Genomic DNA, 26906 nt, shown 5'->3' with positions numbered 1-26906 from the left:
TAGAGGAGATGAGAGAAAATGAAGTTTTTTGGGTTAGAATGAGAAAAAAAATGGTTGAAAATTGAATTCTAAAGCTTTAGAGCTCAAAAATGGTGGTTCATGGTGGTTGAAAAAATTGATGATGATGGTATTTTTGTAAATAAAAAGAAATGGTTAGGGTGTATTTGGTTTTTTGTTAATTTTGAAATTAATAAAAAAATAAATAAAAATGGCAATTTTGTGAATAATTCAAAAACATAAAGATTGTATGGAAATTTTATTGATGAATAGTATGGACAAAAAAAAGGGGGTTGGTTTTGGATTTGACTTGAAAATATGGGTTGGTTTTGAAAAACACCCTTATTTTTATTCGAACTTACACTGCAAAAACTCTGAGATAATAACAGAAAAGAAGGTGGCTTTTGATAGATCTAAATATTTTATCAAAACCTATGCATGCCCTAGAAGCCAACAAAAGCACACGATACGACAATCATCAAAACATAAACCGTCACGGAAGAAGAAGAATAGTGAGCCACCGCTGCTCCGGTTCCACCTCCTCCTCCTTGCCCGCCACCGCTTGCTCCTCCGCCCAGAGTACCGTAAGGATAAGGAGGAGTATAAAAGTAAGGATAAGGAGGAGAATAATACGTAGAAGGTGGTGGTTGGTTGCAACAGCCTGTCGGAGGAACAGGAGGGCAGCGAGAACGTGGCGGTGAAGGCGGTGGAGGAGGATTACCATATGGAGAGTAGCCTGTAGAGGGAGGCGGCGGCGGAGGATTACCATATGGAGAGTAGCCTGTAGAAGAAGGCGGTTGAGGCGGTTGGTTACATGGGTAAAGAGTGCAGAGACCAGAGTTTGAATCCGAAGCTGAGTTTAGATTGACAAAGCTGAGAAGTGATATATAAAAGCTAATAAGAGAGATACAGAAAGAAGCTTGAAGACACAACATGGTTACTTTAGGTAGAGAAGATGAGTTTGGTCTTTGGTTGCAAGATGAGACTTAATAGTAAAAAGAGATAAACAAATTTCCTGTGTTTCGTAGTATCTGCCGCATGGCATAACACATGTCGTAAGTTTTGGAGAATTTTTGAACAAAACGTTTGAATCTTTTTAAGTGGATGTAGAAAAATGTTGTCGTGTAATGACAAATTAAAGCGGATTTAGAGCCAGTTACCAAAAAAAATCATGAGTTTCAAGATGAGTGTGAAAAGTTTGGATCTCTTGTCATGTGAAAGATTAACTATGGACTTCAAGTAGTCAGTAAAGAAGACCTAACTTGACGTTGAAGAACTTAAGCTCTTATTGTTTTTTTTTTTTGGTCGATTTGGGTTTAACCATCTACTCCCTCTGTTTCAAAATACATGAAATTTTAGAATTATGCACAACTATTAAAAAAATTGTTTTTTTATCTTAAAAATATTATTAAACTATAAATTAAAAGATATTCAACCAATCACAAAACAAACAACAAAATATCATTGGTTACACAGTTTTTGATAAAATAAAAGTGCATTAATATATGAAACTTTTTGTTTTCCAAAGATTCTTTAGTCATTATTCGAGAAGTGATTTTATGAATTTTGCTTATGTGTTATTATCACATTCATTTCATTAGAAAATATAAGATTTTTTAGTGAAAATGATGACATGTCTTAATTCACAAGTCAAATTACATTTCTGCTAATTATTAGAGAAGTGATTTTATGAATTTTGCTTATTTATCATTATCACATTCATTTTCATTAGAAAAAGATAACATCTCTTATATATTAATTGAAGTGACTTACAACTTTTCATGAATTTCATAATCTTTACAAAAGAAGGTTGGTATATCTAAATATATATTATAGTTTTTATTAAATTAACTATCAAATTGATTAGTAATGCATAAAAACTATTTTTTTTATTATTTCCTTAAACAAAAGCTACAAAATTAGCTAATATGATCAACATATATATGACAATTAATGATTTTGAATAATAAAGATTTGATAATAATTTTGTATCCTCCATCTCTTTTGTTTAATTTATATTATTAAAAAATTCAAACAATTACATTAACCATATAATAAAATTATATTTTTTTCTTATATGTTATATTTTGTATTTTTTTAAACGACCATAAATTACTAAAACTGTTAAAATTCTTACAAACAAAAATTGTGAGCAATTATTTTACTTTTTTTAATAAAAGATACAAATGATCATAAACGCATATGAATATGAAATATCTTTTAATAGATATTCAGATTAAATATATATTATATATATATGTTAATATCATTAAAATTTAATTATATACCATATAAAATAAATAAAATAATTTCTTTGATTTATTTAATTTGATTTATGTGCTTATTCTAGTTTAATTATATGCATAATACGTAAATGAGCGAAAAATAAATAAAAATAAATAAATATAATTTGTATACATAATGTTCATCCCGGGCAATGTTCGGGTCTTAAACTAGTGTCTTTGCAAATATGATGACATGTTTTAATTTTTTTATGATATGTTAAATTTCATTTATGAAGTCTTATATATTCGTAAGATACTTTAAATATAACAATAACTTATATGTATCACTATGAATGAAATTTTTAAACTAATAACATAATTATAAATATATAATATTTTTTACATTAAGTTAGAATTGAAAAATAAAAATATGTAAATATCTCAAATTAATTGTGAATATATTTTTTAATTAAGTGTTCTAATTATGCTTTAATTCATTGATATGAAAAAAATAATCAGATTACTAAATTAGTAAATTCATTCATAAATAATCCCCATAAAATGTGTTTGTTGAACACTATTAATCGACTTATTGAGTTCATTAAATTAACAAAAATATAAACATTTAATATATATATACATATACATAGTCATAAATAATATAAATAAACAAAAAAAAATTATTTTTATAGTTTAACTAAATCTAAAAATAAAATATAAATTGATAAGCCAAAGAAAAATATTTAAGAAAAATTGTTTGCATTTATACTGAAAAAGCTAAAATGTTTTTTAAAATATTAAAAGTTAAAATTTTACTTTAGAAAATAATATATTTTAGAAACTTGAAACCTCCTAATTAGTGAATGGGTGTTATGTTAAATAGTTAATGAGTCAATCCCATTGGGGTTCACATTAATTCAAAACGGATAGTTGTATTTTTATATATATACTAGGGTCGGCCCGCCCTACGGGCGGGATATTAGTTAATTTGATATTCACTAAATATTCGAGCTGAAATTTGTTTTAAGATTCAAGAATTTGGTTATCTGTTATGTGTTACTTATTAGTATGAGGTGGTATAGTTGTTTTAAGATTATTCTTGCTTTGGTATTGTATCAAATTAACTAATTGTCCAACTCATAATTATAGATGTACAAATGTGGATTTGTGATAAAGTTTGATGACAATACTGTTTTTTTTTAAATTCTTATTCATAGTGGAGTGTGCATGTGTCAGAAAGAGGCATATATTAACTTTTATGTTTTTGCATATGGATTTTAAATATATATTATTTTGTATAATGCATATTTGCTCTACAACATTTGCTTGTAGACTAAAAAAACTGTTTTCTAAATTTTTAAAAGAGAAAATATTTAGTCTAGAATATAACATGGACATATGTATTGACTATATATAGAAGTTGAGTGTTATTTTAAAATGACATATGTATAGAGGTTTTTCAACCATTACTTCACTCGCATAAAACATTTATAACAGCAAATACCTTCTTTTAAAAGAAAAACTAATAAAAGCGTGTACAACAAATGTATTTTGATATATATTATATGCATCAAGTTATAAAGGTTGGAAACATTGCAAAACTGTTTGGAGCAAAGTTTTTAACTTCACGATCTTCATCTTGACATCAGTTCAGTGCCGGCCCTGGCCTCAAGCAGAAGAAGCATGGGCTTCCAGCCGACACGATAATAAGTATTTTCGCGGTCACATATTTATAAAAAGTGACTTTAGCCTAGTGGTTCTAAGAGAAATTACCAGTGTTGTAGGTGCTGAGTTCAATTACCCCTGACAGCCTTTTGTTTTATTTTGGCCCCAAATATAAAATGGGACATGTGTCACTCCCATAACGCACGACTTGATGACGTGGCATCACAGGAGGGAGGCGAACATATTTTTATATATATAGATATATGTATTCTTATGTTTGTGGATTCTCCTTAGTTGGAAAAAGAGGCAGGTGCTGAAAGAAACAGGTCTTCTTCTGCTTAGCTCTCTTGGTGTTTTTGGATACTTAACTTTGAAGAAATGGAGAGGCGTAAAAGTATAGAAAGAGCATCGACGGAGCTGACTAGAGGTCTAAGACAGTTTAGCTACAGAGCTTTACGCAGCTACAAAAGGGGTTTCACTCGAGTAGAGTCATTGGACGAGGAGCGTTTGGGCATGTGTATCAAGAATTAGAAAAAGGAACTGTCTCTTTTACTGGTCACATAGGCTGAACCGCTGAACATATAAATTAGTTTGGCTTCAGCTTTATCTTATCTTCACCATAAATGTGAGCAGCAAGTAGAGCCGTGCACAATGAGTATTTTAAAATACATTTGACTCAGGCCTCTAAATTTTTTATACAATTTAAGAGCGCCATAACTAGTAAAATGAACTATGTCATATTGGCTCCATGTGTTTTCTAAATGTTAACATGAGTTAGCTTCTCAGTTTTGGTGTGCTTTCTTTATTACTTCTTTTCCTAAAATAAAAGCTTTTCTAACTAAGAAAATAATCATAGGTTCCAAGTTTATATGTACAGGCTATATTGATTATATATTCTAACTTACATATACAAGCCTCCAGTTTTTAAACTGCTTTATGTCTTTATGAACCTTTACACAGCACTGGCAGCTAGCAAGTGGTTCACAGAGACATAAAGACAAGCAACATAATGCTTGACGTAAACCTTAACGCTTGGCTCGGCGATTTTGGTCTTACTTGGCTCACTGAGCACGATAAAAGCCCCGTCTCGAGTCTCTCGACATTGACTGCTGTCACGATGGGGTATCTCCAATACGGCACTGCGACGACTGAGAAAACAGATGCGTTTAGCTACGGAGTGCTGATTCCAGAGGTCACTTGTGGAAAGAGGGCAATAGATAAAAAACCAGAGGGCCAGAAGACTGTGAATCTAGTGGACTGGGTTTGGAGATTACACAGTGGAGTAAGAGTTGTCGTCAAAGCTGTTGATTAGAGATTGAAAGGCCAGTTTGATGAGGAATTCTGAAGAAGCTGTTGCTCGTTGGGCTAATGTGTGCTCATCTAGATAGTAACGAGAGATCATCTGACTATGAGATGGCGTTCTTCAGATACTAAACAACGAGGTTGAGCCTACTTCGGTTCCGATCGAAGACGAAACCTACACTCTCTTTCTCTTGTGTACTAAGTCTTGGTGACATTGTTTCAGAAGAAGGAGACGCCATTGTGTACGTTGAATCTTAATTTTTTTTTTAAATAATTGGTTTGTGATTTTGTATAACAATAAGAGCCGGTGGTAGGGCAAAGAGTGCAATGTCTCAGGGCCCACAAATAAAAAGGGCCCTTAAATATTTTTACTCAGGTAATATAATTTTTTAAACAGTTTAGCTGAATATTTTTGAATAAAATTAATTTAAGAACAAATACACTATGTATATAAATTTTCTTTTACTTATTTTCGAAACTTATACCAAATTCTCATATAAAATAGTTTCAAAATTTGTTATGTTGAAATTTTATTTAGAATACAATATTTTCCTAAAGCTTCATTAAAAAAACAATTCCCCGGGGCCTTGAAAAAAGTTGAGCCGGCGCTGATTAACAATGTGTTTGGTCTTTGGTTCAATGAGTTTATATTAATGAACGATTAGGTTTTTCAATTCATATAAACCCATCTCTGAGTCCAGACCAAAAGCTCATCTAGTTTTACATAGGAAACCAGTTTCAAGATCAGTAAAACATGATTATCAAAGGTTTATCATTTCATAATCCATCTTAGAATTCATGCAAGTTGATTAAAAATGAAGGTTTCAGATCTATTTTTGGAATGGTGATACTACAGAGCAATCAAAACAAACCCTAGTTCAAAGTTGATGAAGAGTAGGAAGTATATATATAGTCATATAGATATATATATATATATATATAGAAGGTCTTGATCATCATGTATGTGGCCTGAAAGATAAAATTAAACCGGTAGGGTTTGCATATCCGTGATGAAAACAGAAACTGTGAATGAAGAAATCAAGAAGTTGCCTACCTTCTTTGACACTGAAGCAACCTTGCTGAAGCATGCATAGTTTCTAAAGTGTGTATATAACGCTAACTTACGCTCACACGCGATGATGGTGGCAGAAGTAAAGAGAGCACACTCCCGACAAGGGCAAAACTCTCTTTTTGCTAATCCCGGCTTGTGCTCTCTTTCTTCTGTCAACATTTTCTCATCTTCTTCTCCTAGACGAAGAAGAAGAAGTATGACGTGCTGTGTAAGTAAGCAGTGAGGATGTGTATGTGACTCAGATTTATAATGGAGGAGAGTGATGTACTGGTTACAAACGGTGACAGAAAGTGGAAACTGGGTATAGTGGGTAAAAGAGAAAGCTGAAAATGGTCCTAAAATTACTTACAGCCATGAAGCTGGAAGTTTCTACACATTTAGAGATTCTCTCCATTTAACTCTTCTCCTACCTTTTCGCTTTCACATTTATGTATTTCTAATTTTCTTTTCTGATAATTTTCGTCTTACAGTTTCGTTTCAAAGTTTTTATACGATAATATTAATAAGGTAACAGGTTTCTCCAGTTTTCCATTTCTAATAATAAAAGTATAAAAATTTACTGTTTTGAATTTTTTTTGTAAACAATTTTCCATTTCTAATAATGTAAGAATATGTTTTGAATTTTTTTGTCGACAATTTTCCAGTTCTGATTATAGAAGTTTATAAACTATAAATTTATTGCTCTGAAGTTTTACATGACATAATATGCAATTTTGTTGCTATGTCTGAGCCAAAATTTATAATAAGTAAATGTGTAAAAAAATTGATAAAATAGAAAAAAAAAATATTAAGCTGAAAAAGGGAGCCACGCTTGAGATTCGGAAGTTGCTATCACCTAATTGAGCAAGGCAAAACTTTAAGTAGTCATCGACATTTCACCTACTCTACTCTCCTGCCGTTTAATCTCAGCCTGTCGTTACACACGGATCCTTCTAGTTCTGGGACCCCTTCAAATTACCCACATGTTGATATTACACGTTTCAGTATAGGCGTATTACCAGCAACTTTATAAACTCATTGCTCAACTTGTGTATGTTACTTTCAACACTTTCTTTGATGGACCGGCCGGTTCAATATTTTTATGGAACCTAGGGCAAAAAGATTTTTGGACCATCAAAAATTATATTTTGTTAAACAATTTTACAATTTATAATTTTTATAAGACTTTACAATTGAAAATTCATATAAAACTGAGCCCTTGTAGTTTATTTATCTAATAAAATATTTATGTTTATATAAAATATGTATATATATATAAATCTGACAGGATACGGGATTGGACCGGGTGGTCGCAAAGCCGGCAAAGGATGGACACATTAGTGAGGAAAACTTTAAAGAGGCTTTGAAGATGTTTTATATGATGGAAGCACACCGCCTTATTCTTAGTAAAGTTAGCTATGTGAATACGTTTAGATGGCTTGTGTAATCATGCAGAGTTTGATCTAGGGAGAAGCTTTTACATGAGAATGAAGATAAATGGGATCGCTGTTGGGCAAATAACATACACTGAAATGAGGGTGTTTTTCAAAACCAACCCATATTTTCAAGTCAAATCCAAAACCAACCCTTTTTTTTTTGTCCATACTATTCATCAATAAAATTTCCATACTATCCTTATGTTTTTAAATTATTCACAAAATTGCCATTTTTATTTATTTTTTTATTAATTTCGAAATTAACAAAAAATCAAATACACCCTAACCATTTCTTCTTATTTACAAAAATGCCATCATCATCAATTTTTCCAACCACCATGAACCACCATTTTTGAGCTCTAAAGCTCTAGAATTCAATTTTCAACCACTTTTTTCTCATTATAACCCAAAAAACTTCATTTTCTCTCATCTCCTCTACATTTCCATCTAAAAAACTCTCATAACTATCATTTTCATAATCACAAACTTCATATTTTCGAGTTTCTTCATTAGTGAATCGTTAAAGATGCTTCTTTTTGCTCATATTTGGAGTTTGGACGGTTGAAAAGGTTGGAAACAAGCTTTACACATGAAAAATGTAACTATTTACATGGTTTTCGTTCTTTTTCAGATCTGTGTCGCGACGGTAGACTGTTTTGTATGTCTACGCCTCCGTGGAGACTTACGATGCAGTCTATTTGTCAACGCACGGGTTAGTTTTGCAATTGAGCAGACAAATTTTTTTTCTAACGCAGACTTCCCCAGTAGTCTCCGTCTTTACCTTTGACAACAAAAATAAAACTTTCGGTAGACTTACTAAGACGTCTACCTAAAAGAGGTTAGTTTTTCATTTGACCGAACTTTTGACTTTTCAAAATAGACTTCAACGGAAGTCTACAAAATGTAGACTGCCAACAAAGTCTATAAAAGGTCAGTTTTGCATTTGACCAAAACTTTGACTTCGTGGAATAGGTTAGTTTTGTGTTTGACCAAAAAGTTTAAAAAGCAATCAAAAATTTATTAAATTGTAGACTTCATATGCAGTCTTCTTATCTTAAAAAAAAAATGTAGACTGCGTATAAAGTCTACTTTTTTATTTTGGTCAAATGCAAAACCAACCCGTCGGATTTGAGAGTAGACTTCACAAGAAGTCTACACACCCGTAGACGTTCATTTTAATCTACTGATTTGAAGTCAAACTTGGTCAATTGCAAAACTAACCTCTTTCAAAAAAATTCAAACATGTAGACTGCATATGAAGTCTAGTTCTGAAAGTCAAATCTTGGATGAATTCTGGTCAATTGCAAAAAGTAACCTTTTTAAATTGTAGACTGAAATGAAAGTCTACATGTACAAAATTACAACTTTTATTCAACTATAGAAAGCAACCCGTAAAATGGTCAATTGCAAAAACCAACCCAAAGAGTAGACCTATTTGACAGTCTACGTCTGTAAACTGAAAAGAACGTCAACATCTTCAGAGACTAAATATTAAGTCTTCATAGAAAAATCTATAAAAATGTGAATTTGTGTATTATTCATTAAATTTTTTCTAGTTTTTTTGTTTGACAGTGTGTGTTAGTTAATCCTAATGGGTTTGAGTGATTTTGAAAATAATTTTTTTTTTATAATTATGAAGGTATAATTCATTTGATTTGACAATGTTGTTAGCTAATAATTGTAGACGTATTTCTAAGTCTTCGTTTATAGTTTTGCTAGTAAGGCTGAGCTTGTTTCAAAGCTGAAGTCGGTGACTGTGGAATATAATTTTACATTTTCAGCATATAAGACAACAAAAACTCTGTATGTGGCTAAGTGTCGTGTTCAAGGATGTGGTTGGAAACTTAGAGCGAGTGTGAAGTATGGGCCAAAGACATTTTGGGTGACAAAATATTCGAAAAGATGAAGAATCGGAAAGGTTGAAGAATGTTCCTTGTGCATGATGGCTGTACACATGGTAAACTTCTTGAAATGACACAAGAAGATTATGATCTGGACAACAAAATTGAGAAGATGGTGCTAACCTATTCCTTACCAAACATCATTTAAAACAAATGACTCCGAATAGGAATATACTCCTCTTATGCCTGTCACGAATAATCGACAAGTACGGAACTTGATCGAGTTATCTAAGACACACTTTGTACGCCTTTGTGTATCAAGCCTGCGCCAATACACTAAAAAAATTTGGATTGACTATATGTTAAATAATAAGTGTAGACGTTTTTGTAAATCTACAAATGTAGACTGCAGTTGAAGTCTACGTCGTAAATTCTATTAAAAGTGTATTTGTGTATTATTCATCATATTTTTTCATGATTTAATTATTTTACAGTGTATGTTAGTAAAATTTTAATGGTCTTGGATGAATTTCACAATTTAATGTGTTATAATTATACACTTGATACTTATTGCAAATTGTTTTGATTAGTATTATTCTTGAAAATTTTTGGGAAAATTTTGTATAGATTTTCTTCTTCTCACATGTGTGTTAGTTATTATTTTAGCTTATGGTGGTTTTACTTGTTTGGTTGGTTAGATCTTGTGAAAAAATTGATATCTAACAAAAAATTAATAATATCATACAAGTGAAAACAACTAAAAATGAATACAATGTTTATAGATTATGCATTAAAAAATTATTTAAAAATTAATATTTTATTATGAAAGTTATTACAGAGCAATATATTAAAAAGTATTCTTGAGTATGTTTGATTTTTCATAATCTTGATGCTTCAAATAAAGTCTTGGAAAAAGTACCTGCCAAATAAGATAGAGTTATGAGAAAAACATAAGATAAAAAATAAAATCATATTTTAGTAGACTTTTTATTAAGTCTACGTAAAGTTATTGTTTAGTAGACTTTAGTTGAAGTCTACACTAATGGAAAATTTTCATATTTAAAAGTGTGCATTTAGAAAATTTGAAAATACTTTGTTCTGGAAAATATTTCAAAAATGGTTTTTTGTCATCCTTGTAACAAAGCAAAAAGATAATGTATGAATCTATAAATTTAGTTCATTATAAACACAAAATATCTTATAATGAATATATGGAAAGCTTACATTTTTGGGAAGATGATTTGAAAATATTGGAAGAGAATACCTGCAAAATAAAATAAAATTTTAAAAAATAAGATAAAAATTAAAATCATATTTGAGTAAACTTCTAATGAAATTTGCTTAAAATTCAAGGCTAGTAGACTTCATTTGAAGTCTACCAGCCGTAAGTTTTAAGTAGATTTCAAATGAAGTCTACTCTATCAAAAAAAATAGATCTGAAAAATAATACATTAAAAATATGAAATAAGTTTAAATCTAAAAAACTTTTAAAAATATGATTTAATAGACAAAATAGTTATAAATTAAAGACATATTAATATGAATTTTAATATGTAACTTTATTTGAATATAAATACTAGAACACATATTTTAAATCTATAGATGTAAACCTTACATTTCTAGGAGGAGAAGAGAACAACTATGGAAGAAAATACCTGCAAAATAAGATAAAATTATTAAAAAACATAGAAAAAAAATTAAAGTCATATTTTTGTAGACTTCCAATGAAGTCTGCTTAAACTTTATGGTTTAGTAAACTTCATATGAAGTCTGCAAGCTTTAGTAAACTTCTTTAGAAGTCTACACTGTCTGATAATTTTCAGATCTGAAAAAATCTATATATTTTGAAATGTGAAAATAATTTTAAATCTGAAAATACTTTACATAATATAATTTATAAGGTAAACTAGTAGCAAATTAATGTAGAGAGCTTGATCTATAAATTTATTTGAATATAAACATGTAAATACATATTTAAAATCTATTAATCTAAAACTTACATTTTTAGAGGAGATGATGAAATCCATGAGTGATAATACCTACCAAAAAAAGATAATATTGTGAGAAATAAACATAAAATACACATTTAAAATCTATAGATCTAAAACTTACATTTTTTAAAGGAGAAGATGAAAACCATGAATCATAATATCTAAAATGACAAGATAATATTGTGAGAAAGACTTGAGAAAATTTTAGAGAGAAAGAAGATAATGAGAGAGATTTAGAAACAATTGAGAGAATTTTAGAGAGAAGAGAGAAAGTTTTAGAGAGAAGGGAGAGAGTTTTAAGAACTTGTGCAGCCACTTTAGAGAGAGATTGAATAAATTTTGTTTATATAGGGAGACAAAAATGTAACTAGGTTAAAATTTACGATACTGTAGACTTCGTTTGAAGTCTACTAAAATTAAAATTTTGGAGTAGATCTTACTATAACATAGTAGACCTTTTTGGAAGTCTACTATAATAATTTAATTATTGTTGTTTATTCTTTATTATTTTAATAATTTTAATATATGATTTATTAAATTTATTTCTTTATTTTTTAATAGTTATAGTATATGATTTCACTTTTTTATTCTTAAGGAACTTAACTTAGTTTAAATATAATGATTTTTTGTAAAACAAATTGAAAAATATAGACTGAAAAAGACGTCTTCAGATAAATAGACTTTATTGTAGGTCTACGAAACCCTAAACCACAAATATCAAACCCTAAATGTTTTGCTTGATAATCAAAAAGTCTCATTTATACAAAATATAAACTACTAAACATTAATATGCAGATTTAAGTTAATAAAACAAAAAAAAAACAAAATCTAAAATCTAACCCTATGAAATCAACTACTAAAAGACATAACATGTTAGAACCTTTTGTTTCTAAACTATGAACATAGTCTAGCACATGATAACCAAATTAGTATATATTCTTCAAAATTGTTCGATTATATGAAATTTTAATTTATTTACTTCATATTATCCATTATATTGATGATTAATTAAAAATATCACAATAATTATTTTTATACATTTTCAAAATTAAATTAGTAGACCAAATTAGAGTGTAGACTACAAAACAAGTCTATAAAGTAGACTTCGTAGGAAGTCTATATATATGTAGACTTCTTTTATTACGTGTAGACTTCCAAAGGATAGAAACGTAAAATACATTTATGTTTTTTGTTTGGTCATAAGGGTGAAATAGTACTTTCACTACTCCTTTAGGTTGGTTTTGCATTTGACTGAAAGTGGGGTACACTTTTACATTTGACTTGAATATTTGGGTTGGTTTTAGCAAATGTCCCATGAAATGATTGATAGCTTATGCAAAAATGGCTAACTGAATTTTACCCCAAAAAAGGCTAATTGAAATAAGCGGTTGAGATGCTTAATAAAATGACCAAAGATGGTAGTGATCCTCATATTGTCACATATTCCGCATTATAAAATGGATTTTGCAAGGTGGGTAGGTTTAAAACTGCTGAGGAGACAGTGTGTAGAATTTACTGAGCTGCTCTTAGCCCAAATGGCATTGTAGACTCAACGCTGATATACAATTATTGAAGGATGTGATGCATAAAAGAAGCTTTAAGAATTTATGAAGCTATGGTCCTTGAGGGCCATACTCCAGAGAATTTCACGTTCAATGTACTTGTCCTCGCTATGTAAAGTGTGTGAGGCGGACGAATTTATGCGTTGCATGATAATTGATAAATGATGGTTATCTTAAGAGATAAACTCATAAAAGCTTTTGAAACAAACCATATGGTCCCTCTTTCCCTAAGCAAATGAGCGTTATAAGCGCATATCTCAAATGCCTTTCTTTTCTGTTACACGGTTCATTCAAAATCCTTATGTTTGTTACTCTTTCGTTGCTTATTTATGGTTGTCATGTATTGTGTTATATGCTTTCCAGGTGAAGTTGCAGCTTATCACCGTGAAGAGCTGGATGTGCAAAATCAATGATCTGTAGAGGAACCAGCTAAAAAGTCCCTAGAGCTTTGCCTGATTCACAGTATGCATCTTATGTAATTTTGTCTGATTCACAGATTAGCAATTAAGTATGCAATCATCGTTATACTTTTGTTTTTTCTTGTTTCATTGAGAGTCTTGATGTGAGTGCCAACCAGTTCCAGAAGCTAGAGCTCTTGAATTTGTGCTGTTATGCAGAACATGACAAGCCAGACAGTGAAGCGTCTCTTTCACTGGCTGTTTTCGCTGACAAATACAATTCAAAAACCATACCAAAAAAAGATCAAAACTCTTAATGGAGTTTTTATAACCTCTAGGTGTGTTTATAACAGCTGTCTTTACTCCACTTGTGTTAAAGATCTTTAATTATTTGTTCTTTCTTACACTTTTTTCTTTTTACAGAGACAGGAAGAGGAGCAAACTCTGAATAATAGCTGGGGCTGTGTTGGCAATTCACATGCTAACTTCAGTTGTAAATGAGCCTGATCTCTTTGATATAATGAAATGTAGAGCAATGGAAGACGCAAAGGTGGTTCTTCTATGTGTGTGTTTGAGGAATCTTTTGATGTAAGTATTGTCGGAATGGAGACAGAGAGAAACTTGTTTTTGTTGTGTTGGGATGGTGTCTGATGGATCTTGATGCAGACAGAATCTAACACTTCGTCAGATTGCATCACTGGGTTTGTTCCATTTTGCAGTACCACTCGTGAGCCTGTAACACAAAATATTATTATTATATCCCTTCTCAATGTGTAAGATTGTCTGTTAGTCTTCTAACAATTGCTATTACATTTATGCTAATTTGCGTTTATGCCAATATTGTACAAATACATGTATATTAGTGTCGCAACTACTACCCAACAAATAATTATAAATATCAAACCTGTATAGTTTATTGTAATGGCCTATTATGTAACTACAGATGTACAAGAAAGCTAAATCAGCTAGTGGGTTAAGGAGTTTCATAAAACTGGTAGATAATGATAGCTCATGACATTTAAGATTATACTTTTGTCAATAACAATATTGTTTACTCATGTCCACTAAACATAATCATAATTCATTAAACAAATAAACAACTTGAGAATTTTTTATTACAATGAACAACTAGTGTCATTATTTTAAACAAAACCATTTCAGATATCTTTCAAAAACCATGATGTTATAACAAGTAATTAAAAATAAAAAACTAGCCAATTAGTTTTATGATTATAATCCATATTATTCTGAAAAGTATATAATAATAATGAATTATTATAAAAATGAATGCTAAAAGACAAAACAGTGCCAGCAAGTCACTTGCAATGCATCGGTCCGAACCAACATATAGGCGCTGAATTAACAGCCGTCAGCCAGCTCAACTTTCCGTTTTAAAACCTAAAGAGGTCACGTCACTAAGACTAACTCCGTTTATATAAACCGTTACAGACACCGCTCCATGAAGAAAAAAGAAGAATTTAAAGAGAAAAAAGCAAATAAAAAGAAAGAGAAAGAGAGAAAAAGAAAAAGAAAAGTCTCTCTCTCTATCTCTTTCTTTCTCTCCCAGATTCTCTCTCCTCCTGCGGATCATATTTTTATTTCTTTCACTTTCCTTTGGGTTTTCTCGGCGGCTTCATCCGAATCGTTTTTCCTTTTTATTCTGGGGGATAAAGCTTCCTCCTTTCTGTAAACGCCATGTCGGTACGTTCAAAAAAACTAATCTTTTTAAGAATTTTGTATCAGTTTCGTGATATATGCTTGAGAATATACTTTCGATTTGATGAGTTTGGAGGATTTAGTTTCATTTGGTTAGCTATATGTGTTGAAATCTAAGATATTCAATAGGGAATAGATGTGATGTTGTGATTCTGAATAACCCTTTTCATGGATCTCTGTTTTCAACTTCTAAAGTTTTGATCTTTGGCTTTTATTTTCAATTCTGAATTTGATTATTAAGCTTAGATTTGTTATAACAAACAACTTGGAAGAGTTCTTTTGATGAGGATTGATTTGTCTTTTAGCTTAGATATTTTGATCAAACCTTAGCTTAGAGAAGTTGTCTCCTGGGATCATTTTTCAGAGATTGTTCTTGGTTTATATGAGAGTGAAGAGGCATATGAATATTGTGTTTAGGGACAGGCATAATTAATTTAGAGACAAAAAATTTGATTTCACTAGTTTTAAACTTCTTCGTTTTCTTGTGTCACCTAATAAAGTGGGAAGGAACTTCTCTTACGGTTAGTTTTTCGTAATCTTTTTTGACTTATTGTGTGTATAATGTTTGCTGAGAAATGGAAAGATGATTAGTTTAAGCTATTGTACAAACCTTTTTTGTCCCTATGGTTGATGGTATTTAAACTCATTTTGGAAAGGTCACATGCCCCCTTAACAACGTGTGAACACACAACGTTTCTCTGATGTATTGCCACAAAAGGGTTTAAGCATTGATTTTTTAGATTTTAATTTTGTTTCTCTAGTTTCAACATTTTGTGTGTGTTCACAGGACAAAGGCCGCCCCTTGCCCAAGTTTGGAGAATGGGATGTGAATGATCCAGCATCAGCAGAAGGTTTCACAGTCATATTTAACAAAGCTAGGGATGAGAAGAAGACCGGTGGCAAACCAGGATCACCTGGTAAATCCACTGATGGTCATGCTAAGTCCGGAGGAGGAGGAGGAGGAGATCCTAGTAAACCCCAGCCTGTAAGTTTCTTCTTCTTCAACTCCTTCTTGGTCTCTTTTGATCCATCGTCACTCATTACTGTCTCTTTTGGTTTTCAGAAAAAGTGGCTCTGCTGCATGCAGTCTCCAGCAGTGGACTCTTGACGGACACAAAGATTGGATTTTACTTGCTGCCAAGTAAAAAATGAAGAAGGAAGGTGACATTGCTTAGACATGTAAAGCAATGTTCTTTTTTTTTTTAAATGTTTTATTGTCTTTCTTGAAAGTATCCACACCACAACAAAAAAGAAGTTCTTAAGATGATTTGGAGCCCCCCCTTTAGTATTCACGATAATGATTTTCCTTCTTTGAAGTTGTTTGTTATTCTAATCGTGTTGCAACTTTTATTGGAAAACCAGGAAAAAAAAAGAAAAAAAAAACATAGTTATTGTGTGTCTATATATGTAATGATTCTCATGGGTATTTTGGCGTTATATTTAAAGGATACTCTGATCCTTCTTGTTTTGCCTTTAACATCAAACAAGTTGCTGTATTATTGCTCTTAGTAGCTTTAACAAAATAGCATATAGAACCACACAAATTTTGAGTTATAAACAACACACGGAAGTTGGGTCTAATGATCGTATATTACAGAACCCAAACTGGATTCTAACTAAGCCACTGTCAATACTCTGGACGGGATATTTTCTTCTCTTTTTCGTATTAAATGTGAGATATACACGGTACAATACAAAGAACAAATCTTTGTAAATAATATGATCATCCTTGGAGGCCGTGGCCCCATTCTGACAGTCCATGTACGTAATTAGATATATATTTTCTCGGCCTTACCATGTGGTCTAGTCTAGTTCAGATAAAAGAGTTGGGGAAATGAGAAGAATTGTGATAGGGTCGAGTACCTATTTCTCCACGAAAACTATCGTACAGTATAGTGCTATATGTTTCCGAAACTATTGCTTCTATCTATATTTCTCCGAGAATAAAATTTCATTTCTGTTTCTACCGAGAATATTTAGATTGAAACCTATTTCTCCTCGACTATCAAATTAGACGGTTTGATATCAGTTTCCTGTTTAAAGTTGAATCGTAGACCACTTAGAGTGGGTTAACGAAGGAAGAGGAAACCGTGCATCTCACGCTTGAAGACGAGCTAAGTTTGAATGTCGCTCTAGATGAAGTCGGAGAAGCAAAAGCTACCGACAAAAGGCGCTTGAACAGAGGAAGTCATTTTCTGAACAAACCAACGCTGCACGAAATCCGACGTCATATGAGTGTGAGCTCAGAGCATCACACAGTGCTCAGGTGGAGGCAGTGAGAGCTAGCGGAAAAGAGACACTGAAGAAGTTAGAGACGACACAAGTAGAGAATGATAAGCTAAAGACTGCTACACAAGAGGCACAGAAGAAAGCAGCTGTCTGATGCTGCTAAGAAAGTTGATTTATTTGTTGGAGATGTTATCATCTATGGATTAAACATCAACCAGATAGTCACAGGACACTTCTAAGTAAAACAATCCCATATTTACATCATGAAAAGCAAAGTAACTTGTCGTTTCTAATAACATTTAACTTAAGAAGGTTGTCTCAGATGGTTGAAGAATGATACAAATCTCATATAACTTGTTCAACACGTAAAAGAAAAAAACACTAGACATATACTTCTGCAGAGTTTGCAAAGAAAAAATAAGAGAATCATCAAACCGGTGAACCTTCAGAAGAAATCAAACTCAAGATAATTGCTCTGGTCAGATCTCACACTTGTAGACGCAGCAGCAGGAGGAGGAGCATAATTAACCGGTTCAATCTCAACCGGTTTAGGAATCTCAGGCGGACTAGCACACCTAACCAAAGCCCAATTCACTCCTTCAAAGAAAGCATGCTGCTTAATCTCCGTGGCTCCACGCTTATAAGCCAACCTATGCTGCGGTTCCTTCACAAGCAAACTCCTTATCAAATCCCTAGCCGCAAAGCTAACAACCGGAGACTCAGGGAACCTCAACGGCTGACCAACCACGTTGAACAGCGTCGCTCTATTCCCGGACCCTTTAAACGGTGTCTTACCAAACAACAGCTCGTAAAGAAATATCCCAAACGTCCACCAATCAACCGCGCTTCCATGCCCTTCCCCTTTGATTATCTCCGGAGCTAAGTACTCGTGCGTCCCCACAAACGACATCGAACGTGCGCTTGTCGGCTCTGCAACGAGCTCCGGTAAGGGCGTTACTTGGTGGTTCCCGTTGTTATCTGTTTTCGGTTTCTTGTCTTTCTTGGACTTAGATGAGAAGAACCGAGGACCGAAGCAAGACGTTGGAGCCATTGAGATGCAAGATGGCTGCTGGATGCAAGAGGGTTGTTGCGAGCAGGAAACTGAGTTCTTTGATAACCCCTCGGAGCCAAGATTGGTTGATCTGACTATGGAGAGGCTAACGGTACATCTCAGGGAGAGATCAAAGTCTGAAAGCATCACGTGTCCATCGTCTCTCACGAGAACGTTCTCTGGTTTCAGATCACGGTAAACGATCCCAAGCATGTGTAGATACTCCATTGCAAGAAGCACCTCTGCTACATAAAACCTGACAACAGTAAGCAAAAGTCAATACACATACACAAAGAGCTGTTTCTTACATAGGCTTGGGCGTTTTTACCTCAAACCGAAATTCCTACCTTAACCGAACCGGAAAAGAAAAAACCAAAATCCGATCCATACCGTTATACAAAAATATAAATAAATTTATGAGCTTGGTACTTTGGACCGAAATCCCAATTTGGATTCGAAAATATTCAAAATTAGTTAAATATGTTAACGTAATTTAGATGTTTATAGTATTCTTAAGATTTTTATAGTTTGTTTATCTTAAATACTTTTAGTTAGTTTAGATCGTTTAACTATTTTCAACTAAATTTGTGAATGATTTATATACTTTGTTTTTTGTCAATTTTTTAGGTTAAAAATATATATTTTTAGTTACAATCTGGACCGAACCGCTAATTAGTAAAACCTAAATGGGACTTATAAGCATAATACCGAACACCCATGCCTATTCTTAGAAGTAAAGAAAGCTTGAAACTTTGTTCTTACTTTGCTGCTTGCTCAGTGAAGCGTTTCCCTGGTTGTCTCTGTCTCAGCGTATGCAAATCACCACCAGGACAAAACTCCATAACCAAACAAGAGAACTTCTCTGTCTCAAAATGACTATACAACGTCGGAAGGAAAGGGTGATCAAGACACTGCAGTATCTCTCTCTCGGTCTGAGCTCTAAGAAGCTTTTTCCTGCTAGCCAAAGCTGTCTTGTCCATAACCTTCATCGCAAAATAACACCTCGTCCCGTTCAGCTCAGCGAGATGAACAGTTCCTATGTCCCCACATCCTAACCTCTTCAAGAGCCTAAAATGGTTCAAACCCAAACCACCGTGTTTGGTCCTAACGGCTTGGATCGCTTCCCATCTGACATCGTTGGCCTTGTGTGGTTTGTTGATGCTGCTGCTAAAGCTGCTGCACGTGCTCTCGTCGCTTATGTCACTGCTTGTGCTCGGTCTACACGTGCTACTCTTCCCGCTCTCACTCTTGTTGTTATTATTAGTTTTGATGTCGTTACTTGGATCAGCGAACGACAGAGTTGAAGAAACTTGATCTGCTAAAGTGTTGACTGACATACTTTGACTAGAGTTGGTAAGTGATCCTTCAGAAGTTTTGGAGGCCATGGAGCAATTGATTCTTGATTATTAGATTGCCATAGATTGCCATGAAAGAGTGTGAGCTGATTTAATCATCAAACAAAAACAATAGCATCAGTTCCAAAGCGTGTTAGAAAAAATCATGAGGAGATTGAAAAAGTCTAAGTAGTGATTTACGGATCTTACTAACATAAAAACTATTTCAAGCTCTCTTGGTTCTAAGAACAAAAAAATTAAAACATTTTTCAATGCAAAGTGGAGTTTTTATCTCTCAAAGCTTACACAGATCTTGTTAAAGTAAGAAGAGCCAAAGTAAAGGCCTTTTGGATCTAGCATGAAACAGAGAATAACACCTGGAAAAGCAAAAGTACAAAAAAAAACAGAGCTTTAGAGAGAGAGAGAGAAACTCATTAAGCTGTTACCTGAAAGTTTAGATTTATTTGAGCGGTAAAGATCACGAGATAGCCTTCCTCAGAAGAATTAAGCAAAGGGGAGAAGAAGACAAAAAGGAGAGAAGTAGTCACTGTTCATGTAACGCTGTAGAGAGAGGCGGAAATAAATGAACACATCTCCTTGCTTCCATGGAGATGGGGATAGATAGAAGAGAGAGAGTTGGGTCTACACCATGAAAAGAGGGAGGAGAGAGAGTCGGGTCAAAGAAAAAGTTAATTAATAGTACTACTTTTTTTCATTTCTTGAGGTTTCAATAATTTTTTCCATGTATTTTTTGTTTTCTCCAAAATGGAAGACAAAAGGTTTACATCAGGGATGCTCTCGTGTACTGTAATCGTTGGAGAATATTTCTAGAGACGAAATTAAAAATTACAAGTAAGAAGAGCATATAAATGGATAATTATAATTAATCTTTCCTAAATAAGATTGTGTATATAATCTTAACTTTGGGAACGAACATTTGCTAGACTTTCCATTCATTTATATATCTTGTAAATTTATAGTTTCCAAAAAATAATTATACATTTGTAAACATTCAATGGCTATAGAATCGTATTCCTAGTGATTTTTTTCTCTGATTATATCAAACATAATTTAGAGGATTATAAGATGGAATAAGACAATTTATTGACGGATTAAAGAGATAGCTTATTAGCTTTAATGTTATAAAACTATAAGAGAGAAAGATTAAAACACATACAATTATAATACATAAACATAAATTCAATTAGAAATTATTTTACGGTGTAAATCTAGCAATCTTCTGGAAATGTTGTATATCTAGTAATCTTTGATTTATTTAAAAAAACTTTGACACAACCCAAACTGCTTTGCCCAAAAGGTTGTATATCTAGTAATATTTGATTTATATTAAAACATGACTAATTTATGCGAAAGATATTATTTTTTCTGTTTCTCAAAATGTGTTATTTCACCTTTTTTTTTGTTACATAAAAAATGTTACTTTAGAATTTAATATATTTTATATTTATTTTAGCTGAAAATTAATTATAAAATACATAGATTTTAATAAATATTTTTTTTTCAAATATTATTGGTTAAATAAATATAATTAATAAAAACATAAATGCATTCAATCATTTTTTTTAATATGTATAAAAAATGTAATTAAATGATAATCTTTGTGAAACAGAAGAAATATTAACTATTAGCAAAAGCTTTTTAATATAGAAGAAAGACGCAGAGGACATGGATCTTTGGAGCATGGTTGAAATAACTGAACCTAGAATCGAACATCCAAACATTCACAGTTACAAACAAAATCGTAAAGGAAAACTCTAGCGACGTTCTGCATTTATTCATCAAATGAAAACTTCTGAAATTCACATGATTAAAATGTTATAATACAACTTCAGGATCTTGCAAAGGTTATAGAATTGAGAATCAAGAAAAGATTTAAGTTACATGTTTTCTATGCTGCTGCTCAATATCGCCGAAGACAAACCGTAAAGGTCTAGTTGGCGATAACGGCCATACAACAACATGAGACTGAGGCGAAATCCCACATCATAACCTGTGAATTTGTGATCCATAATCTCACTAACCAACTAGGATTCTCTCCTCTAGAAATAGCTAGTGTAAATGTTATCACACTAAGCTAAATAAGTAGAGCTATGAGCTCAATACATCATTCATGTGGTAGAATTAAAATTTAGATCCAAAATCTAATATTGATCCTTTTTTATAGTGAAACACTCTCTCTCAAGAAGATGAACCACCTAGCTCTAGAAACCTTTATGCCCAATCTTAACTAGAAAGAAGAGGGAAACTTCTCTTGACAGAGGAAGACACATGAATGTTACTTGAGGCAAAGGTGGTTGTTTTCTTTTTACCAGCAGCTCATTTTAAACTAGATCGAGTGGTGGTCAAAAAAGTCGATTCTCTCCGAAGAACACATTCGTCTGTTTGGGTCTGATCTATATGAAACAAAATGTGGCATTTGATTTTTGCTTCTCTCGCTAGCGAGTCCGTCGACCATTCGTACTCCAAGGAATATAAATTAAACTCACATCCTCGAAGTCTTTATGTAGTCTCTAAAGCATCTTGATCTCCGTCGCGAATGTTAGCCAGTCCATCTGATTCATAGTCATGTCCACTTAACTCCGAACAGTCCGCCTCGAAACAGATCAAAAATAATCTTCATGTTTCTCATACACGAGGTTTCACAAAATAAGCATTCTGGACAAAAAAAAAAAACAGATCTGAAGAACTAAACTGAACCCGATCCGAAAAAGTAGTACTGAATCCGAACCAAAATTTGATTAAATATCCGAACAGGTTCAAAATTTTGGTATCTAAAGAACCAAAACCGAATCTGAATCGAAGTATCTCGGGTACCCGACTATAACCGAAACAGATTTATATACCTAACTATATTACTTATTTTTAGATTTAATATATATTAAAAACATCCAAAATATATAAGATACTTTTAAATTGTCTAAGATACTTGAAAATATACATAAATAGTCAAAATAAAATGTCTAGAATAGCTAAAATATATTGAAAACATCAAATACTTGAAATATCTGTTGATTTTCTATCAAAAATATTCAAATCAAATCAATTTATATGTTAATTTTAGGTATTTTGACATATATTATTCAAATTTATATGTAATATAAATTTTTGGCTTTATAGGTTTTGAAATTTTTTAAACATATAATGAATATTAAAATTTTAAAAATAATTTAAATAGGTAATCTGAATCCGAACCGAATCCGAACCTAAATTTAAAAATACCCGAATGAGGTTGAAATCCTTAAACCCGAAAACTTAAAATCCGAATAGAACCGAACCCGAAAGTCCACCCCTACCCCTTAAGTATGCAAAGCTGAGAGATACCGTGGTAACTATTTATAAACCAAAAATATGTAACACCTAGTTTACAAAATAATGCACATTAATTTTTGTATTTGGGAAAGACAGTTTTGGGTTAGTTTTACAAACTAGAAAAATAACAAAAAAGAAACAAGTAAAAAGAAATAGTAAATTGTTAAGCCAAAAAAATTCACGTCAATCAAAAGAAAAATTACACAGAAATGTTAATTTCAGTATATTTTGTTTTCAAATATGATGATGTGTGTGGATCCGAATGTTTAACATTTAATTAGCAAACAAAAGATCAGAGAGAGAGAGAAGGATCCAGAAAATGGAAATAAGAGAAGGATCTAGAGTTGCCCAAAAAAAGAGAAGGGTCGAGAAACACACTCTTATTCTCTCGAGTATATATACATAACTTCCTCTCCTTCATTACTTGGCATCTAAAATCTTGATAAAACCCTAGATCTCTCTCTCTCTCTCGGAACGATAATCACAGCAGCAAAGCAAAGCAAAACAAAACAATGGCAGACGCCGAGACATTCGCATTCCAGGCGGAGATCAACCAATTGCTCTCCTTAATCATCAACACCTTTTACAGCAACAAGGAGATCTTCCTCCGTGAACTCATCAGCAACTCCTCCGATGTACGTCTCTCTCTCTATTGATTAATTGATTAGCGTTACTCTTCTTTCTTTATCGATTAATTGATTAGCGTTACTCTTCTCTATACCGATAAATGGATTAGTTCAATTGCTTGTACACGTGTCAATTGTTGATTGGATGTTACTGTGTTGATGAACAGGCGTTGGACAAGATAAGGTTCGAGTCGTTGACGGACAAGAGCAAGCTCGATGGTCAGCCTGAGCTCTTCATCCACATCATCCCCGACAAGGCCAACAACACCTTGACCATCGTCGACAGTGGTGTCGGTATGACCAAGGCTGATCTGGTCAACAACCTCGGGACCATTGCTAGGTCCGGCACCAAGGAGTTCATGGAGGCCTTGGCTGCTGGTGCTGACGTCAGCATGATTGGTCAGTTTGGTGTTGGTTTCTACTCTGCTTACTTGGTTGCCGACAAGGTTGTTGTCACCACCAAGCACAACGATGATGAGCAGTACGTGTGGGAGTCTCAGGCTGGTGGTTCTTTCACCGTTACGAGAGATACCTCTGGGGAGAGTCTTGGCAGGGGTACGAAGATAACGCTTCATCTCAAGGAGGATCAGTTGGAGTATCTCGAGGAGCGGAGGCTTAAGGATTTGGTCAAGAAGCACTCTGAGTTTATCAGCTACCCTATCTCCTTGTGGGTTGAGAAGACTGTTGAGAAGGAGATTTCTGATGACGAGGACGAGGAGGAGAAGAAGGATGAGGAAGGCAAGGTGGAGGAAGTAGATGAGGAGAAAGAGAAGAAGAAGAAGAAGAAGATTAAAGAGGTTTCTCACGAGTGGGAGTTGGTTAACAAGCAGAAGCCTATTTGGATGAGGAAGCCTGAGGAGATCACCAAGGAGGAGTACGCTGCTTTCTACAAGAGTCTCAGCAACGACTGGGAAGAGCATTTGGCTGTCAAGCACTTCTCTGTCGAAGGACAGCTCGAGTTCAAAGCTGTTCTCTTTGTTCCGAAGAGGGCTCCTTTTGATCTCTTCGACACTAAGAAGAAGCCTAACAACATCAAGCTCTACGTCCGTCGTGTCTTCATCATGGACAACTGTGAGGACCTCATTCCCGAGTGGCTAGGCTTTGTCAAAGGTATTGTTGATTCCGAGGATCTTCCTCTCAACATCTCGAGAGAGACGTTGCAGCAGAACAAGATCCTTAAGGTCATCCGCAAGAACCTTGTGAAGAAGTGCCTTGAGCTCTTCTTTGAGATTGCTGAGAACAAGGAGGACTACAACAAGTTCTACGAAGCTTTCTCCAAGAATCTGAAGCTCGGTATCCACGAGGACTCTCAGAACAGGACCAAGATTGCTGAGTTGCTCCGTTACCACTCCACCAAGAGCGGCGATGAGTTGACGAGTCTCAAGGACTACGTGACGAGGATGAAGGAAGGTCAGAACGATATCTTCTACATCACCGGTGAGAGCAAGAAGGCTGTTGAGAACTCTCCGTTCCTTGAGAAGCTGAAGAAGAAAGGTTATGAAGTTCTGTACATGGTTGATGCGATAGACGAGTATGCTATTGGCCAGCTCAAGGAGTTTGAAGGAAAGAAGCTTGTGTCTGCAACCAAGGAAGGTTTGAAACTTGACGAGTCTGAGGACGAGAAGAAGAAAAAGGAAGAGCTAAAGGAGAAATTTGAAGGATTGTGCAAAGTGATCAAGGACGTGTTGGGAGACAAAGTGGAGAAGGTTATCGTCTCCGACCGTGTGGTTGACTCACCGTGCTGTCTTGTGACGGGCGAATACGGCTGGACCGCAAACATGGAGAGGATCATGAAAGCGCAGGCTTTGAGAGATAGCAGCATGGCGGGTTACATGTCGAGCAAGAAGACGATGGAGATTAATCCAGAGAATGCGATCATGGAGGAGCTGAGGAAGAGAGCTGAAGCTGATAAGAATGACAAGTCTGTCAAGGATCTCGTTCTTCTACTCTTTGAAACTGCTCTTCTCACCTCTGGTTTCAGCTTGGACGAGCCCAACACTTTCGGGAACAGGATCCACAGGATGTTGAAGCTTGGACTGAGCATTGATGAAGATGATGCTGTTGAAGCTGATGCAGAGATGCCTCCGCTTGAAGATGACGCTGATGCCGAAGGTAGCAAGATGGAAGAAGTTGATTAAAAAGTTGTGGTTAACAATGGTTTTTTCTTGAGTTTTCTGTTTGTTTTTATCGTTTGGAACTGTTAAGTGGTGTTATGTTATGCTGTTTTGCTTCAAGTTGAATAACGGTTGCAGACTTGTAGTTAATAAAGGTTTTCTCTTGACTCTTCTGTTTCGTTTGGAACTATTATATTAGCGGTTTCTAAGAACTAAGTGGTGTTATGCTGTTTTGCTTCAAGTAAGATACTTTACTTCTGGCAACTCGACTAGTATCCTGATTTTGATTATATTTTTTGCTGGTTAGAAGTGATGATAGTTGCTAGTACGAACCGTTCTTATTAATTTAGCAGTTCCGGAGTGTTTGAACTGTTGTTACACGCCACTTTGCTTAGACAAGTAGCAGTCGTTTGATTCAGAACGAGAAAGTTGTATACCTTAATGTTTGGGTCAATGTTATTTGTCAATGGACTGTTATTTTTGATTGTTTAAACTTTCTTTCTATTATGTTCTTGGTACTTGGGATTGATTGTGTTCCATGTTGTTTCTGAAACCATTGTTAACAGAAATAAATCGAAATAAAGAAGCGATTTATGCAGAGGCGTTATTGGATGATTGTTTCGCGCTATGTAACTTTATTTTTGATGGTGGTTGGTACTGTTTTGATGACTGTTTTAGTGTCAGTGTTTTTCTCTATTGAGCTTAAACTCCAGGTCTCTAATTTCTCTGTTAATCCATGATCTTTTGAATCTGTTATTAATGTCTTGAGGTATGGTGTCATGTGGTCAAGTATTGGTTGTGTCAACTTGTCATCCTCTCCTCATCTCATCTTCCTTTCCGCAAACTACAGATCGAATATTACTACAGAAGGTAGGAAGTCAACATCACTTCTGAAAAGTCTCTATCATCGTTTCTAAGCAAATCCCCTTAACACAAGTTGTATCAACAGATATAAATTTGCTCTACAACCGTTTTAGCCAATCCTACGTTGGCCCTCCTCACGAAACCGTTTAACGCTAGGCTTGGTTTTTATTTCCG

The 26906-nt window shown here is 33.7% G+C and overlaps 4 protein-coding genes and 2 long non-coding RNA genes across 7 annotated transcripts; 3 read left to right on the top strand and 3 right to left on the bottom strand.

Annotated features, from left to right (window-relative positions):
• Nucleotides 1-241: 241 nt before the first annotated feature.
• LOC106418379 (formin-like protein 14) lies at nucleotides 242-1108 on the bottom strand. The gene has a single exon (XM_013859077.3). It carries the CDS (start codon nucleotides 930-932, stop codon nucleotides 441-443), a length of 492 nt encoding a protein of 163 aa, XP_013714531.2. The 5' UTR covers nucleotides 933-1108; the 3' UTR covers nucleotides 242-440.
• Nucleotides 1109-4722: 3614 nt separating this feature from the next.
• LOC111205330 lies at nucleotides 4723-7515 on the bottom strand. The gene is made up of 2 exons (XR_002657823.2): nucleotides 6244-7515; nucleotides 4723-6158 (listed from the first exon to the last, which is right to left on the bottom strand). It is a non-coding gene; the product is annotated as an uncharacterized LOC111205330 (long non-coding RNA).
• A 5364-nt stretch (nucleotides 7516-12879) lies between these two features.
• On the top strand, nucleotides 12880-14306 carry LOC125583752. The gene is made up of 3 exons (XR_007320830.1): nucleotides 12880-13532; nucleotides 13624-13806; nucleotides 13892-14306. It is a non-coding gene; the product is annotated as an uncharacterized LOC125583752 (long non-coding RNA).
• Nucleotides 14307-14922: 616 nt separating this feature from the next.
• Nucleotides 14923-16642, top strand: LOC106389738 (protein NOI4-like). The gene is made up of 3 exons (XM_013830079.3): nucleotides 14923-15169; nucleotides 15972-16169; nucleotides 16248-16642. Exons 1-3 carry the CDS (start codon nucleotides 15164-15166, stop codon nucleotides 16290-16292), a joined length of 249 nt encoding a protein of 82 aa, XP_013685533.2. The 5' UTR covers nucleotides 14923-15163; the 3' UTR covers nucleotides 16293-16642.
• Nucleotides 16643-17653: 1011 nt separating this feature from the next.
• On the bottom strand, nucleotides 17654-20565 carry LOC106389727 (serine/threonine-protein kinase D6PK-like). 2 transcript variants are annotated; one of them, XM_048751203.1, is made up of 3 exons: nucleotides 20105-20565; nucleotides 19227-19905; nucleotides 17654-18720 (listed from the first exon to the last, which is right to left on the bottom strand). In XM_048751203.1, the coding sequence occupies exons 2-3, from the start codon at nucleotides 19847-19849 to the stop codon at nucleotides 17859-17861; spliced, it is 1485 nt and encodes a 494-aa protein (XP_048607160.1). In that variant the 5' UTR covers nucleotides 19850-19905; nucleotides 20105-20565; the 3' UTR covers nucleotides 17654-17858. The 2 variants fall into 2 exon arrangements, with proteins under 2 accessions (XP_048607160.1, XP_048607156.1); XM_048751199.1 differs by having other exon boundaries at nucleotides 20245-20555.
• A 2822-nt stretch (nucleotides 20566-23387) lies between these two features.
• LOC106389719 (heat shock protein 90-2-like) lies at nucleotides 23388-26037 on the top strand. The gene is made up of 2 exons (XM_013830057.3): nucleotides 23388-23763; nucleotides 23922-26037. Exons 1-2 carry the CDS (start codon nucleotides 23641-23643, stop codon nucleotides 25890-25892), a joined length of 2094 nt encoding a protein of 697 aa, XP_013685511.2. The 5' UTR covers nucleotides 23388-23640; the 3' UTR covers nucleotides 25893-26037.
• Nucleotides 26038-26906: the final 869 nt, after the last annotated feature.

Source organism: Brassica napus, chromosome A2 (genome assembly GCF_020379485.1).
Source record: "Brassica napus cultivar Da-Ae chromosome A2, Da-Ae, whole genome shotgun sequence".
Lineage (NCBI taxonomy): Eukaryota > Viridiplantae > Streptophyta > Magnoliopsida > Brassicales > Brassicaceae > Brassica > Brassica napus.
The sequence above is the reverse complement of the archived record's forward strand: the minus strand, read 5'-3'. Positions and strand labels throughout refer to the sequence as shown.

Bases quoted from the DNA above. Each gene is read 5' to 3' on its own strand.
- LOC106418379 (XM_013859077.3), bottom strand. From the start codon at position 932: ATGTTGTGTCTTCAAGCTTCTTTCTGTATCTCTCTTATTAGCTTTTAT.
- LOC106389738 (XM_013830079.3), top strand. The intron at 16,170-16,247 runs GTAAGTTTCTTC...TTTGGTTTTCAG, and splicing joins ATCCTAGTAAACCCCAGCCT to AAAAAGTGGCTCTGCTGCAT.
- LOC106389727 (XM_048751203.1), bottom strand. From the start codon at position 19,849: ATGGCCTCCAAAACTTCTGAAGGATCACTTACCAACTCTAGTCAAAGT. The intron at 18,721-19,226 runs GTAAGAACAAAG...TACTGTTGTCAG, and splicing joins TTCACTGAGCAAGCAGCAAA to GTTTTATGTAGCAGAGGTGC.
- LOC106389719 (XM_013830057.3), top strand. From the start codon at position 23,641: ATGGCAGACGCCGAGACATTCGCATTCCAGGCGGAGATCAACCAATTG. The intron at 23,764-23,921 runs GTACGTCTCTCT...GTTGATGAACAG, and splicing joins TCATCAGCAACTCCTCCGAT to GCGTTGGACAAGATAAGGTT.